The 16,495-nt window shown below is 38.7% G+C and overlaps 2 protein-coding genes across 2 annotated transcripts in view; both read left to right on the top strand.

Annotated features, from left to right (window-relative positions):
* Positions 1–198: 198 nt before the first annotated feature.
* Positions 199–1,045, top strand: LOC118332214 (UPF0729 protein C18orf32 homolog; the record flags this gene model as incomplete). The annotated part of the gene is given in 2 exon segments (XM_035667387.1): positions 199–414; positions 670–1,045. Coding segments are annotated over 2 exon segments (246 nt in total). The 3' UTR covers positions 736–1,045.
* A 1,489-nt stretch (positions 1,046–2,534) lies between these two features.
* Positions 2,535–16,495, top strand: part of dym (dymeclin) — a 49,499-nt gene continuing 35,538 nt past the window's right edge. Inside the window, exons 1-8 of the mRNA XM_035667753.1 lie at positions 2,535–2,744; positions 3,730–3,936; positions 5,617–5,669; positions 5,874–5,967; positions 7,199–7,335; positions 8,968–9,040; positions 10,686–10,811; positions 12,776–12,915. Coding sequence (XP_035523646.1) covers positions 3,797–3,936; positions 5,617–5,669; positions 5,874–5,967; positions 7,199–7,335; positions 8,968–9,040; positions 10,686–10,811; positions 12,776–12,915 — 763 coding nt within the window. The 5' untranslated portion in view covers positions 2,535–2,744; positions 3,730–3,796. The remainder of the gene's footprint in view (positions 2,745–3,729; positions 3,937–5,616; positions 5,670–5,873; positions 5,968–7,198; positions 7,336–8,967; positions 9,041–10,685; positions 10,812–12,775; positions 12,916–16,495) is intronic.

The following is a 16,495-nucleotide window of genomic DNA, read 5'->3' as shown; positions in this document are numbered from 1 at the left end:
ATTATATATAATTAACAGTGCAAAATAGCAGCCAGGTCTTTATTTCAGGTGACCTCAAATCAAATGAATGTTCACCTTATAGTCATAGTGACAAGTTATTCACGTGTTTTGTACAATTAATATAAATATATATATATATATATACACACATTCTTTTTGACAACTTGTGAATCTCTGTGTCTCCTTTCTCTGCTTCAGGTTTTTCATTTTGGGCGGCCTGTCTGAGCCACAGTCATGGTGTGCATTCCCTGTATTGTGATTCCTGTCCTGTTGTGGGTCTACAAGAGGTTCCTGGAGCCTTTCCTCTATCCTTTTATTTCACCAATAATTAATACATTCTGGACTAAAAAAGCCGTCCAGGAGACTGGAACCAGTGACCAAAAAGTCAGTGAAAAGAGCAATGGGACTCTCAAGGTAAGTTAATGGAGTAGTCATAATGTTATCATGACTTTTTAATAATAAAACCCCTTTTTCCTTTACTTATTTATTTGTGTCAGGCTGGTTGATTATTCAATATTATAAACACTGAATGTTCTTTTTCCCTCATATTTAACATCATTTAAAGTGTGGTTAAAGTTAACGTAATCTTGACTAATACTGATGTTGTTCTTGAGCCTCTTTCGTGATTGCATGTTCTTGATAAAACATTTTCTTTCTTGTGTGTTTCAGGCTGAAAGCAATGGTGATGCGACGGCCAATGGATCCACTATAGCAGCAGATAAGAAGACGGATTGACAGCTCCAAATGTTTAGAATGCATCAAACACAATGTACATATTTCATTAATATAAAATAGAGAAACTATAAATTAACTTATCAGTCTTCTTTTAATGGAGTGGTTTTATAACCTTCCAAACCGTGTGTACCTTGTTTTAATTTTTTCATTGACAGTCACTTTAAGAACTTGGTAATTGTTCAAATATTTTTCTCACTAATCATGGATTGATACATGCATTTTACTGTATTGAATATTCAATGTTAATGGAATCGTTTTTCTATGTCAAACCTGCAGTTTAATGAACGAATAAAAGAAAACCTTCAAAAGATGCTCATTTATTACTCACATACTAAGCTGTGCTTCCATTTTAACTAGCTCACTTCATATTGTAAAGTCATGAACAAATTAGTGATTTTGTTTTATGATATTTTAGATAAAATAAATGTGACAGCAATATCATACCTGTGTAAAATCGTGCTGAGGTTGAAATTTGACATGCATTATGATAAAATAATTTATTAATTCAGACTAGACACATATATATGTGTTTTTACAAATAAAATATTTGTTGTTTTAATAAGTTATGGTGAGTATTTTGTTTAAAATTAAAATTTGGTTGCTTATATTAGGATGACCATGATTATCGCTGTCCTCCGTGGACCTCCGTAGTGTCTGGGACACTTTTTACTCCGATTGCAGGTTTAGTTTTGCGTGATTATGACTAATCTAAAAAATGCGACCAATTGCATTGTATACGTGCCTTGGACACTACTTGTTTAGTAGTAGTAGTGCTAGTTCACTGTGGTGGAAACATGTTATAGTTAGAAACTCTGAAACATTCAAACCCACAGTGCATTTTCTTTGGTCACAGGCTTGCCAGTTGACAAGAAGAGTGGGAACAGGGACTGAGAATAGCTAAAAAAAATTAAAAATACAACATGCTTGGCCTTGTCATCCCCATTCTGTTGTGGCTCTTCAAGAGGCTTCTGGAGCCTGTCTTCTGTCACAGTGTAAATAGATTATTGTTTTACCTGCTGTTACCTAATAAACCATCCAGACCTCTCAGATTGGCTGGGACAGGTCTGGCTACCATTTCCAGAGTCAAAACTAAAGCATTCAATTTCTATTCACCACAAACGACCTCCCAGAAAACTGGTGCTGTGCTCAAACTGCAGTTCTTTCAAATCCAGGCATTCAACTTCAATATGTGCCACTTTATTAAATTAAATATGACTATTCATTGTATTCTGCGCTGTAACCTTTATTCTCCTGTTTCATATGTTTAATTAAATTTAACTTGTTTTTGTCTTCTGTTATATTTAACTCTTTTAAAATCCCATTTATTTGTCTGTTTCTTTTTATGTCCTGTGTAAAAGAACTCAAATCACCTTGTTAAAATATTTACCTGGCTTTCCCTTGCTTTTTTGAATGCTTCCCAAATTGTGTGCGCCTGGTTCTGAATTTTTTTTTTGTCACTCATTTTACAAAAACAAGGAAAAATGGCATTTCTTTTGAATCGATACAGACAGTGTACTTGTGTATTCTTGTATGTATACCCCCTCTAATGACATATTTTCTTAGTCAAACTTAAAGTTTAATCAAAGAATAAATAAAATAAATAAACAGTATAAACATGATAGCAGTTCTTGTGTAAAACGAGATCATCCAGAAAGTTACAAAATGTGTTTAAATACTTCACAGACCTCTTAAATAGGTAGAAAAGCAAAGTTTAGATCAGCCACTGGAAATCTATTGCCCCTATTTCTATCTGCAACGTCATCGACGTAATCAACGCCCATATTTCGTCATTACGCAAGGGGTGGCGACGTGGAAAACATGGAGGACAGGGGTATGTAGAGTAAACTTAATTGTCTCAAATTCCCGAGAATTGTATGTATTTGCCATTGTAGCGTAGGCCCGATAAACAAACCGGATTAAACTAGAAATATCTGTGAAAAAAGCAGTCGCCCTTTGACGCTCCTGGGAGTCGAGAGAGCCGCGGAAACTGCGAGAAGCATTCATGACAGGTAAGCCGAGCGGTCAGCTGATACACCAGCAGTGGACGTTAGCTGCTTTCTGGACACTTGAGTTATGAACCAGCGGTTAACCGGACACGATCACGAGTCAGTGGTTTCCCTAGCTGTGGGTTGGTGCCCAGTTTGGGTCAGTCAGTGTGGCGTGTTGACAGTCACACAATTGGCGTGGCTCAGTGTATTTCCTGCACTTAAAAAGCAGGATGAGCTAGCTCACGTCATGCAGGTTGGTCAAGTGAAGCAGCAGATACAAGTGCAGAAGCACACTGGGCACCAGATGTTGCCCTGGCAAGGTCACACTAGTCTGTTCACCTATATGAGACAATAATATGTTTTGGTGACCTCTTAACTCAGGTGTGTGCCTTTTTATGTAACTTATTCCCCTTTTTTAATATATGAGAAGCACAAGCTATCTGCCTTGGTTTACCACTAATGGGTGCTTCTATTGTGCTCCAGTTCACTTGGGCAAATGTTGGCTCGCTGGCTACACCTGTGTGCCAAAGGTGTGTCATTTCAAGGATACAAAAAAACACATCCTGCCTGGTTCCTTGTGTGTAGTGAACCACCTCTCTTATGAATGAGTGTGTTGGAATTGGTTGCATAATTGCTCCAATCAAGAAATTTAATTTGAAATAGATGGGGAGATTAGAGATCCACAGTATTAGTCCCAGTGGCAACACGATTTAGAAGTGATGTGATGAGTAGTAATTATGGTTTTAATTATTAATACAAGTGTAAGTAGTATTATGAATCTTACTTATGTGCTGTTACATGGCTTTCCTACTGTATGTGGATGTTTGTATGGGCAATTGTTGCCACTTTAGTGACCTAAGGTTTGTTTAAATCACACTCTGTGGTCTATGGTCATCAAATTAGCATGGATATTTTTTATCTTTTCTGGCAAAACAACAGTTGGCAGATGTGTTAATTATTAATCTTTGTGATGCCACCAACCGTTAAAGAATTTCCTCTGCCCCAGGTTTTGGCATATGCTTGTTGAAAAAGCAGTGAAGAGCGGTGAGTCTGGCTGAGTGGAGCCAGTAGAGATGGGTGCCAACACCAGCCAGGTCAGTGACCTTTCCGATAACCCCAGCCTCAAGGCCTTGGTTGGCACGGAGTCCATATCAGAGAACGACCCTTTCTGGAACCAGCTCATCTCCTTCACTTTCATCAGTCCCACCAGCAGGTACATAAACACGCACATAGAAAGTTTCCGTCAGAGAATTGTCCGATTATGTGCCAGAATGTCAGAGTTCAGTACTTAAAGGCTGCAGCACTATTAGTCATTCAATGGGGGGAATCCAACACATAAGGATTGTTAGTTTCAGGAATGTCGGAGCACTAAAACTCCCCCGGGTGCCGCTTTACAAATGCGCAAATGTTTCCTGCTTTTTCTCTGTTCCGTGTGACTACTTTATAATGCTTAGTTAGACAAAAAAAAAAACTCAACACAAGCTCCACTGACTAGCTTTCGCCAGAGCTTCCAGTCTCATCTCTTTCAACTGCATCTTATGCTGGCATACGATGCAGTTGAAAGCTCAGGAGAAAGCTTTTAAATGGAACTACCTCGTGTTGAGGATTCAAGGTGAAGAACTATGACACTCAATCAGTTGGTGTTTTTGACTGTTAAATTGTTAATTAAAAGTCCAGTGTGTAACATTTAGGAGGAACTATTGGCAGAAATGGAATTGCTGAGAAGTAAAGACACTTTATTTCCTCCTGGACTATAACTGATGTTAAATATTAATCTTGTGAAGGGATTCATTCATTCGTCTCTGTAACATCATTAACAGAGCTTGTGCACTTATGCAACAGTCCTGCTCAGTATTGGACTATACTTTCCTCATACAATAAAAACAATTGTCTATTTGAACCAACTCTTTCATTTTAAAAAATGTATTTTAATACAAACACGGGCCATAAAGTCAAAGAAGTGAACATATAAGCACTAGGGAAAACAGGACTGACTGTTAGAGAGAGACAGACAGAGAGGTGTAATGCGTTAACTAATGATTATTTTCATTTTTATTGATTAAGCTGGCATTTATTTACTTGATTGATTATTTGGTTGGTGAAATGTCAGAAAATTAAGCGGAGGAATATGCCATCACAAGTTCCAAGAGTTAGGGGTAATGTTAGGTAGGGTATATTGGGATTGCTTGCCTTCTTTGACAAACATTCCCAAACCCAAAAATATTTAGTTAATTGTAGAGCTGGAACCAGATAATTCATGGCAGTTTTGGGTAAAACAAATGCTTCCAAAAATTAACTGATTATCTAAATAGTTGCACCGAAATAGTACATATATTTTTGTATGAATAAGTGTGGAATATACTTCATACTTAATGTACCAGCCTGGCTGACATGTAAGTGTGCAATCTAAGAAAGACAACAGAAAAAGAAAAAGAACTCAAATTTGTGAATTGAGTGTCATTGCATCTCTAACTTTGAGCTACACAGACATGAGACTTCTTATCAATATTCTTATCTGAAAAAAAGAAGAAGCAATTATTAGAATATTTCCCAAAATGTCATAAAATCCTTTAACGGTCTTAATGTGACCCAGCTTGTCTTATCAGTTCTGGCTCATAAAAAAAAAACGTATTTCACTCGTGATCACAGTAATATCCAGAGGGCAGACAATGATATGTTTTGCTGTCAAGAATGAGTGGCGCTTCCCTTGAAGCATATTGCACACAAGCACAACATGACAGCGGCATTTATATAGCTTCAATTTTCTCTTTTCTGTCACTGTGCACACAAACTATTTGAATGTTGTTAGTGTTTAATTATAGTGCAGTTCTGATCTATTTTCTCATGCATATATTATAAGTATCTTCTCTTCCCTGTTTTTCCTTTAAAACAGCGGAGAATCCAAGTTGCTGGAAGAGGCTGTGATCCCCCTGGCCAAGATCCTGAGTACGTTGCCTATAATATTAAATGCTTTGTGTGCGTTTCTTACTGGCCAATACCTCGGTTGCAATGAATATCAACTTCTCCAGAGTTTAAATAAAAAAATAAACATTTGTTTCCTTTTATTGTTTGCTTGCCAAATATTGAATTAGGTTGTTTCTCTAGCGTATGTAACGCTGCTGATAAGTTCTCTACTTCTTTTTTTCCAAGTTGAAAACAATCCCAGAACGGGAAACTTTGGGGCTCTTGTGAGAATTTTCCTGGGAAGAACCAAAGAGCTGAAAATCTCTACAGAATGCCAAGAGTAAGTATGGGAACCTGAGTATGCGAGATAATAGACTGGGATGACTGTTTGAGTAATGATAGACACTGTGCATGTCAGTGTTTGCTGTGTGGGAGTGCAGGACAATTATTGTTTGATCACAGGCAGTCAGGGAATCCTTATTTTTACAGGGGAGAAATACTGAAGTGGTTGTAGTTTCCCATGAGAAAACTGCTGAGGTATAACCATCAACACATGTGGCATTATTCTGCACTCACTGCCAAGCAACATTTCCACAGAGATTGACCCTGCCCAAGTCACAAAATGCTTCGGGCGGGACCTCTTCATTCTCTATTAAACATCATTAGAGGTTGGAGTTATCTCTCCCCATTCATTCCCATATATTTCTCACATTTCGTAATGGATTTTGTCCCATAAACAAGCCTACATTTTCTGGGTCTGACATAATTGGCCTGTGCAAATTGTCAATTTGTGGGACTGATTAGACACCCCCGTGTTGGCGTTTAGTGGTTGTGAAACATTGTGGCTTACACTGGATGGTTCCAATCATTTTTTGTTTTCCTCTTTATTTGTTTCTCACCAACTTTGTCCCAGTTCTGTTCCCTGTCATATGCAGTGTTGGGCTCGTTACTCAAAAAATGTAATTTATTACTCATTACTCGTTAGTCTTTTCAAAAGTAATATTATTACATTACATACTACCTCCTGCCAACAGCAATTATTTATACTACTCGTTATATTACTTTCCTGTCCGTGATTAAAATCTAGTTTTGTTTGTTAAAATCAAAGCAATGGGAATATTTCCAGCTGCTGATTGTAAGCGTTTCTGTCTTCCAAGCTAGCTCCCGGGCATGATTACAAAGTGATGTGACTGGCTTGTTGGATTTCACATCAGTTGGGAGTTTATAACAAAAGTCATGATGTAACTAGTTACTTTTTGGGGGTAACTAGTACAGTACTTATCATATACAGATGCATATGATAAGATTATTTGTATAGTCGCTTTTATTCAGTCTGCTTTATTTCTAGACAAGCCATTAAGAAAAGCTTTTAAAGAAACACAGGGCAATATAAAAAGTTAATATAAAAAGGCAAATGTCATTATTTTGGAAGCACAAGAATATACACAGTAAGCCAAGCTTTCCTTGGTAAATGTAGGACATAAACCATAGCCAGCATAGCATTTATTTCTGTCTCAGTTGTATGTTTGACCTGTAACATGAAGTCCTTTTTTTTTGTTTCTCCTCCGCAGTCAGCTGTTTATCTGGCAGGCCCACAACGCACTGTTCATGATTCGCTGCCTGCTCAAGGTGTTCATCAGGGAGATGAGCGAAGAAGAGCTGCACCTACAGTTCTCCTACCAGGAGAGGGCACCAGGCTCCTGTGGAGGTGAGCTCCATCACAGATTCATTTGGAAAAGGAAGGTGTGCCACAGTGCGATTGAAGTGGGGGCACAAATTGCATAAAGAAATCTGCCTAACATGATTCAACAACTGATTTTGAGTCGTATCTATGACTAAATTGAAACCGCTTCAAGTCAGTTTAAAACATGTTTACACATGAGTGTACTTTACATGTGTTTTACACCAAAATCCATATCGTCTGCTGGGAAATCTTATGAACAACATCCTTGGAAGTGTTAGGCTCCCAGTAGACTCATAAGATGTGAGGTATTACAATATAGTCACAAGGGTCAAATGTGTAACACCTCCCTTCGTACCTAAAGAGAGATAAGAAATTGGCTTTTTAATTGAGCACAAATACCCCTGGCTACTGACCTGGATCAGCTGTCTCTGAGAGACTACACTGACTGCACATCAGTTTTTTGCCTCAAACACCAGTCCTGTCTACAGTCCCTAAATAAACACTCTGCAAATGTGTTTAACGACCATGAGGACCCTAAATGTAAATCGTATAACACCTTTTTTGTGCTCATGTACACAGAAGGAAAGCTAAAAAAAATGATTAAATTGTCAGCTCCCTACAGACCTTGGATTGGAGCTACCATGCTGGATGATTTTGATTGTGACTGTGATTTGCCTGTAAAATGACACTGAGCTAATTACATCTTGTTGAAAGTGGCAAAGAGAAGATAATCCAGGGTATCTGCAGGTCTTTTAAAAGTCTTAAAAACATTCAGTACAGTTCCTTCCTTTTCCTTTACTGCTGTAGACAGTGATGTTTTTGTGATTTTTATACTGTTTTTGTATCTAAATGTAGGCTGTCAGTAGACATCATACACCTGTTAACACATAAAAGGGAATTGTTGTGACAGTGGATTGTGTTTGCAGGAAGATGTTGAAGTTTTTTGTGGAGTTTCAGTTAGCACAATCAGACCTGTAGCAAACATTATCACTAATGCTAGCTACAGTTGGTTTGAAGCTCATCATTCCATAATGGGCAAGTGTCAAGCAGTGTTTAGCAGAAACTTAAATGAATTAATCTTTTTACCGGGTTAATCCATCCATCCATGTTATGCTGCTTGTCCAGGTCATGTTAATTTAATTATGTATATCAGATACTGCTGGGAAGTACTGAAAAAATGGCATATAATGCGGCGCCTGGTAGCTCACCCGGTGCAGCTGGCGCCTCATGTACCACGGCTGAGTCTTTGCTGCAGCGGTCTGACCTGTAGCCCTTTGCTGCGTGTCATCTCTTCTCTCTCCTCTGTCTTTCTTAGGATCCCCACCGCCAATATAATAATAAATAAATCTAGCCACATGTAGACCATTACTAGTTTTCCGTCACACTTTCATACTTTGGCCAGTGTGACTGTGAAACGGGTCTTAAATTGCACTCTATGGGGTATTAAAAACGCCTTTAAAAAGTTTCGAATTGAACTTGGTGAACCCTGCAGAAATCCTGTAATGCCAATTAGCTAATTTCTCTCAATGCCAGTCCTCTGTAAAGTGTGCATGAAATATGGATGAAGGGAAGGAAGGAGCAAAGAGAGACTGACTGTGATCAACAGGGAGCTGTCATGAATGCCTTATATAATAACTCCCTCAATCCCTTGTGTAGAAACAGGCAGCCAAGATCTCCTTGAGGAGCTGTTGTCCAACCTCGTTCACCTGATCGTTGAAGTGCCCTTGCTGTAAGTATCTCCCTCGTTTGTATATGAGTATGTGTGAGAGGAATGTTGATTTAAACACCCCATTGTGCATACACTAGAAAGGTCAGGCATGCAAGATTATGATAAAGACTGTGTAACATTTTACACCGTTTGGTTGTTCACGTTGCCATGACTGTCCCCACACTGTGATCTATTAATGTCACAGTGTGAATTGTTCAAGACCACATGTTTGACATTATATCATCAGCATGATATTCACATGAAAACATCAAGTATTGGCAATTTTTGCAATTTTCAGCCCAGCCCATTGTTTAGTTTGAGTTCCTTGTTTTTATTCGTGTTTGTTGGTTGTTAAAGTGTCTAGGATGTTAGTCATTAAGCAGTTAATGAAAAGCAGTTTGTGAAATGTTTGTATGTGTAACTTTGCCTTTGCATGCTCCACTTGCCCCTCCACTCCCTGGTTATCTAACCAAGAGAAGCTGAAATGCATTATGGAACAGGGTTGGGCTCAGATGTCCATATGTTTCACCTGCAGAGTCCTCCGCCTGAATGACATACTGACACTGAGCTGGCAATGTGATGAAAAACAAAAAAGGGAAGGGATATGACTAACAGAGTAGAAATAAAGAAAGAGACTAAGTGTTGTAGAAGAGAAAAAGGCTTGAAATAAAAGTTGGATTAGGAGCGGTGCCAGTGAGTGGGTGAAGAGGGAACATAATGATTGAAAAATGGTATGAGCCTTTACTCTCAGTAGGCGGTGTACACGCTAACACACTGCTTTAATGAGTGAATATTTCAGTGTATTTACTTATCAGTGGTGGAATTATCTCCTGCCTGCCACTCAGTCTGTCACAGAGAAACAACGATACAGTATGTACGTCTCTGTAGACAAAATCTCCTCTGCAGTGTCAAAACAATTTCACATGACACATGATAATCGCTATTTCCTTGACGCAGCATCTTCCACTTTTCCTCTCTCTTCCCTTGTCTGTATTGTGTCATTCTTGACGTCGTTCTATCTCTTTCTACCAATCTACTTTCTCTTTCTCCCTCCTCCCTCCTCTTCCTCTCTCCGTCTCTTCTGTTGTCTCCAGACATCAAACCCTGGCTCTTGTGTAAATGCATTCAGCATTCCAACATTATTCATTGTTCCGAGCTTCAAGACTCTACCTGTTTTTCTTCCCTCCAACACTTTGTGGCTATTGGCCCATTTCCTCTCTACGTGCTCCTGGTTTGGCTGGGAATATTACAATTCTTTTGGTTAGCTCCCCCAAATCCCTAACAGACATCTGTACTTCAATTGTAGGTTTAGAAGAAACCTTTTGTGGCTTAATTTTAAAATAAAGACAGATTTCAATAGAACTATATTTCCAGGTAGACAGTTGATATACATTAAAATATTAAATAAATAAATACAAATATAGCCAAATCATCAACAAACATCATCATTGGAAAGACACTCCTATGTAATGTTGTCATTTTCCACTTGGGAATCGTATTGCCTTAGTATCCCCTTTATAAAGTGGTGTTAATGTACAGCATATCACCGCTGCAAATAACCTGCATCCCAAAATGCAAATTGTCATAAAAATGATTATAATCAGACATTCCTCTGCATCTAGAATAAACAATAAACTATAATTTAATAACCTGTGTTTTCCTGTAGTGACATCACCTACAGCATCCTGTTTGAAGCGGTGACCACACTGCTGGTATTCTTCTCCTATCAGCTCTTCCACAAAGACATCCTCCGAGATGGATTAATCTACCAGCACATTATGAAGGGACGATGGTGAGAAAACACACACACACGCACACACAGACTGCCTTTAACTTGCAACAAACAATAATTGTAACTGTTAAAACCACATGGCTATACTTTACCCTTATCAAAAACCAAGTTTGCATTAAAAATAGAAGTATAAAATGTAAAACAAACACATAAAGGTGGAACAAATATTTCAACTGCTTTGCAAGTTACTCGCACTTGCCAGTGGGTCATCCACAATCTGTTGACAACTGTTTTGAACACAGGCCCAGATCATTTTGGAACTTCTCCAATCCAATGTGACAATGTCTGATCCAGCCTACTGTTCCTCCAGTATCCAGGCTCTGATACAGTTAGCCTCTTTCTGTGCTTCCAGTCAATCTCATCATGTTCCAAACAATGTCTTCATGTTCTATTCATTTGATGCCAAAAGGAAAAAAAGGAACAAATTGAGTCAACCAAGACCTTTGTCTCCACTGTGACCTTGTGGTCTGCGATTCTGAGGGAAAATGAACCACCTAGTCTGTATTATTACGATAATTAATAATCTTCATAATACCAAACTTTAAATGTGGTGATAAGATTGTGATAAAATCAAAGCAATAGTTAACGCTCTGATGTCGCCCCGTAAATGGTTTGAACTTTTCCTTAGTTCATTGTTATCTGAAGTATTAATAAATGCAGATAAATGCTGTAACACTGAATGTATTTTGAAGTCTAGTAGTGCAGTAAAGATGGGTGGACAGAGGGTGGAAGTAATTTTCTTTTAGGGCTCTCACAGCATAAGAGCCAAACGAGAGCACTTTGGATTAATTGCCATGGAGCTGAAGAAAGGATTCCAAGTAGCTGATGTTGGCAAAACAGATTAGAAGGCAATCTTAAATGGTTTTACCATTTGGTCTGTTGAGGAAGCAAGGCTGTGTGTAACTGGAAAAGCAATGATATTGGATATTGTACATCACCAATTATATGTATGTCACTCACTGGGAGAGAGCTGAGTATCAAATTGATACCTGATATGGACTTCTGTGGACTGAGAAAAGGATCTCAGACAAACACACACACGTTTATATGTACGGACAAGTCCTGTGTCTGGGCTTTTTATTCCACTATAAGGGGTATGACCAACCACTCAGAAAGCATTGGTGGCAGAATGTGAGTTTGCAAGTTAACATTTAATGAATTGGACATTTATTTCTCTAGGTTTGATAAAGGAAAACATTTTGTTATTCTTAATTCTGTTTTATGTCAGACAGAAGTGATGTTTCTGTTGAGCAGGCAAGGAAATCAGGAGAGCCACAGGACTACATCACCTCAGTGCTTTTTAAAAAAAAAACATTTGCGGCTAAGCTCAGAATCAGAAACAGGCAAGTAGGTTTTCACATACAAGGAATTTTCCTTAGAAAAGATAGAAAGAAGATAGAAAAGACGAGAAAAGTTAAAAACAAGTCGTGTAAACTTGCAAACCTTTAGAAAGAATTGTGGTTCAGCAGCTCACCAAGTCTGTAGTGGCAAACTGGACACTTTGGGGTATTTTGCGCTAAAATAAAATTGTAGAAGAGAAGCTGCAGTTATATCATGGATTGATGTAATATTAAAACATTTAGATAAAGCTGAAACTACAACAAGGGCTGTCTTCTCACATTTTCCATCTGCATTCAACACAATTTAGCTAAAACTCTTATTGGAAAAAATGATTCACCTAGATGTTAATCCTCTGTAGGCCAGATGTTCTTTTTTCTGTGAAGACCTGTGTGCCTACGCACTGAATGGGAAAGCAATGAAACTGATTGTGCTGCAGCAATCCACTGTGTACCCCTCTGGTGCAAAAGGAATTTCAGAGAAATCTGATAATAAATTGACATCAAATCAAAATTTAAAATTCCCTGTAACCTTTTTATTAATGACTCAGATATTTAACATTCCTGATAATACGTCATAGTCTTTTTGAACCTCTTTTTTTTTTCACTTTTCTCTCTTTTCTCCAGCTTATGTTTAACCAGTCGACTGGTGAAGACCCTGCTCTATAACTTCATCAGGCAAGAGAAATGTCCACCTCCAGCTACCCACATCTTTGAGCCGAAAGACGAGGGAGGCCTGCTTTATGGCCTGGCATCTGGGGTGGCAAGTACGTGTACACACATCAGCACACAAATAAAACAAAAGGAAAGAACAAACTATTATCATAATTTTGGCAATCATTCATATTGGTTCTGATAAAATTGTACTCACCACTACAATTCTTATGGTCTTGGAATGCAAGTAGCTGTATTTCCTCCAAACTATGTAGCTTACATCAGTGGTTCCCAACCTTTTTGGCTTGTGACCCATAGGTCATAGGTTATGTGTCGATTGGTGAGCAGCTTCCTTCTAAGATTGTTTCAGTTAAGGAAAAATAGAGAAAAATCAACCAGTGTTTCCCATTAATTACCTAGACTATGGCAGCCCGCCACTTTCTAATTTCCCCCGCCATCATTTCCCCCTCTCTAATATTGTGTTTTGCAGATGTTGGAGAATTTAACAAAGCATCTCTTACTCACAGTACAAGTATCCATGAATGATTAACTAGTGGACTAGTCTCTCCTCACTCTGCCCCTTTAGTACAGTCTACTGACAGACACACTGCTCTGCAGAGAAAAACAAAGCGACGCTCTCTGACGCAGATACAGTGTTTATTTTACCAGCATGGACCAGGTAAAACAACAGTAAACAGCACTAAACACACCAGTTGGTGTTGATGTCATTCGTTACCATGTTGTTTTTGATCATTCTGATAGGCTGCGTCATAAACAACGAGCCTCCTCCCCGTCATTGCCACACTTAAACTGTTAGCCTGGGGGAAACACTTAATCAACCTAATGTTGTGTAAAATAACTATATGCTCTTCTCTCTCATTCCTTTAATCATCTTATGACCCCTTAGATATATTTTAAGCCGGGAACCATTGACTCAGGTAAAATTGTAAAAAATTATCTTTTTACCACTCATGTTGTAGTGATGTCGATACATCACCCACATCAAAATTAAGCTGGTGAGTAGAAATGTTATCAGAAATGATAAGAATGATTGTCTAATTTAAAAAATTAGAAGCCAGATAGTAAAAAAGAGTTTGTTTTTGTTGTGCTTTCCTTTTTCCACTGAGCCTACAAGTGAGAAATATGATTAATCTGAAAAATGAAAGTGCGAGACACGCTGACAGCAATAGCAGCGTGGATGGAAGTGATGAGTCAAAAATGAACTGCGTGTGTATATGACTGGTAATGTGCTCTGTGTGTGTGTGTGTGTGTTGAGTGCATGTTTGTTTGAGTGTGAGAATAGGGCCGGGTTTCCCCCGCAGATAAATGCTCTTTGTCGGTTGTTGGTGGCAGATTCCTATCAGTGAGCCATCAGCATTCACCCCAGCCTGTCTGTCTGTGGCCAGTGATCGGTCCGATGAGTTATGGTGCCCTGTCCTGTTCTGTAATCCCCCAGAGCCTGTCTGTCTGCAGCCGCCTCCCTTAAACACACACGCACAGACCAACAAAGACACAAGCGCTCTTATACTCTGAGCTCAGAAACAACACTTGTTTTCTTTCTCCGTCTCTCTGTCTCTGTCAATCCTAGATGACAGTGTGCACACAAAGTACATTTTAAATTGAATGTTGAAAATGGGTGTATGCAAGGGTGTTGTTTTATATTAACAGTAAAAATCAGTTGAATTTCTTCAACTTCGCAAGAAGAAAAAATATTGAGCATATAAGAAGGGGACTAATACTACCATACTAAAGACAAAGTCAGAATATGTCACCTTCCATCATTGGAGTGCCCCTTTTATAGAAGTAGGAGTATACCAGTGGTTGTCCATGTTTGAGCTTAGAAATCATCATATCCATTGGTTTCCATTAGTGTCTGTGTGGCATGGAAATAAATGATTGACCCCTGAAACATGCTTGAGTCATGTAATCCATCTCAGTGTACATGACATCAGCACTGTCAAAGTTACATTATTGTTGTTAAATTACATTAGCTCACAACAATAATGCGAAATAGTGAATAGCAAAAAATAGTCCAGAGTTTATTCATTTATTTTGATGCCGTACAGAAATTAGTAAAATAAGCAACCCATTAGCTGCCTGGAAATACATAAAAGCAAATGTTAAGTGTTAAGGACCAAAAACCTTGAAACACTGCACATATAGTGCTCTCACTAGATTACACTACGGCACTTTCCTTTAAACCACCTTGCTTTTTATAGAAATCAAAATCACTCATATTAGTAGCATGTAAAATCGCTCATGTCTACACACTCACATTCATAGACGGGCTGGATTTTCCCCAGAACCGAACACTGTCATTGGCAATGAAAAGCAGTGCTTGATTTCAGTCTGCATTTTAACGTCTGGTGGATAGGATGTCTCTTCTTCTCATGCTTTCACACACTCTGCTGTCTGAGTCTGAGCAAGCGTCTGCAGGGGGGATTATCACCCAGACTGGCAACTCAGAAGGTTTTTCTCTACTCTACTCTGATCTTCTACTCTACTCTCTTCTATACCTCACTTCTGTTTCACACTACATTACTCTACTCAGCACCACTCAACTTAACGCCCCTCTTTTCTTCTCTATTCCACTTGACTCGACTCAAGTCTTCCTCTATTCTACTCCACTTCATTCTGCTTTACTCTCCTCACCTCCATTCTCCTTTAATATGCTCTCTTCTCCTTTATTCTTCTCTACTCTACTCTCCTCACTTCTACACTCCTCTCTGTTTGACTTGACTCAACTTTACTCTTACTGTTCTACTCTGTTCCATTCTACTTTACTCATCTCTCCTCCCCTTTCTTATTCTCCATTCTCCTCTATTCGGCTCTTCTCTACTCTCCTCTCCTCTCAAATGTACTTTTTGGATGCGGCCTATGTTTTTTACTAGTTGAGTCATCCATCTGCCCACAAGTGGCCATGCATAAAGGTAATTCCTGTGCAATCCTCATCTTGCACATTGCTGCTGTAGAGAAGTTAATGGTAACTCTACTTCCCTTACAGTTCAAGGGCGGAGGACCCAGTCAACTGATAATCAGCTGGTGACTAGATACCTTGTTATGTCTACATATATGTGGGTTACGTGCTCACTCGTATAGCACACTTCAGAAAGGGTATTAGAACATTCATTGGATGTTTTAGCCCTAGCATTTTATTTTTATTCTGATAAATTGTTACAAAATCATTCTACGTCTGTGGAATGTTCTCATGTTTTGTATATGTTTATGTTAGAAGGGTTTTGGATTTGGTTTGGGTAAAAGTGCTTTGAGCATATATTTTGATTTGTGTGAGATTATCAGAATAGTGTGTTTGTTTATTGTCTGTAGAGCATGTTTCCCCACGTGCATTTTTGGATAATCACCACGAGTTTAGTGTACTTGTACTTGTGTGTGTGTGTGTTTCTGCATGCTTGGCCAAAGCATTGGCCTGTAGCCCTGATGTCATATTTCAGTCACTGTTATGCAAGTAAGTAGCACACTCTGTCTGTCTCTGTTCACCGGCCGTTCACATCTCTGTCTGCACTGAAGTGTATGTTCTCAGCTGTAACTGAGAAAATATTTCCATCTCAGCTCCCCTCTCTAGTGTTTCCCACAAGCCACTGAGGTGTTCACAGTGGTGTTCAAGTGTATGTTGCATTGAACAAACCATGCCATGAGATTCTGTACAGATATTCATGTTACCCAGAGGATGAA

Source organism: Morone saxatilis, unplaced genomic scaffold (assembly GCF_004916995.1).
Source record: "Morone saxatilis isolate NCDOM2014 unplaced genomic scaffold, NCSU_SB_2.0 Contig21, whole genome shotgun sequence".
NCBI classification, from domain to species: domain Eukaryota; kingdom Metazoa; phylum Chordata; class Actinopteri; family Moronidae; genus Morone; species Morone saxatilis.
The sequence above is the reverse complement of the archived record's forward strand: the minus strand, read 5'-3'. Positions and strand labels throughout refer to the sequence as shown.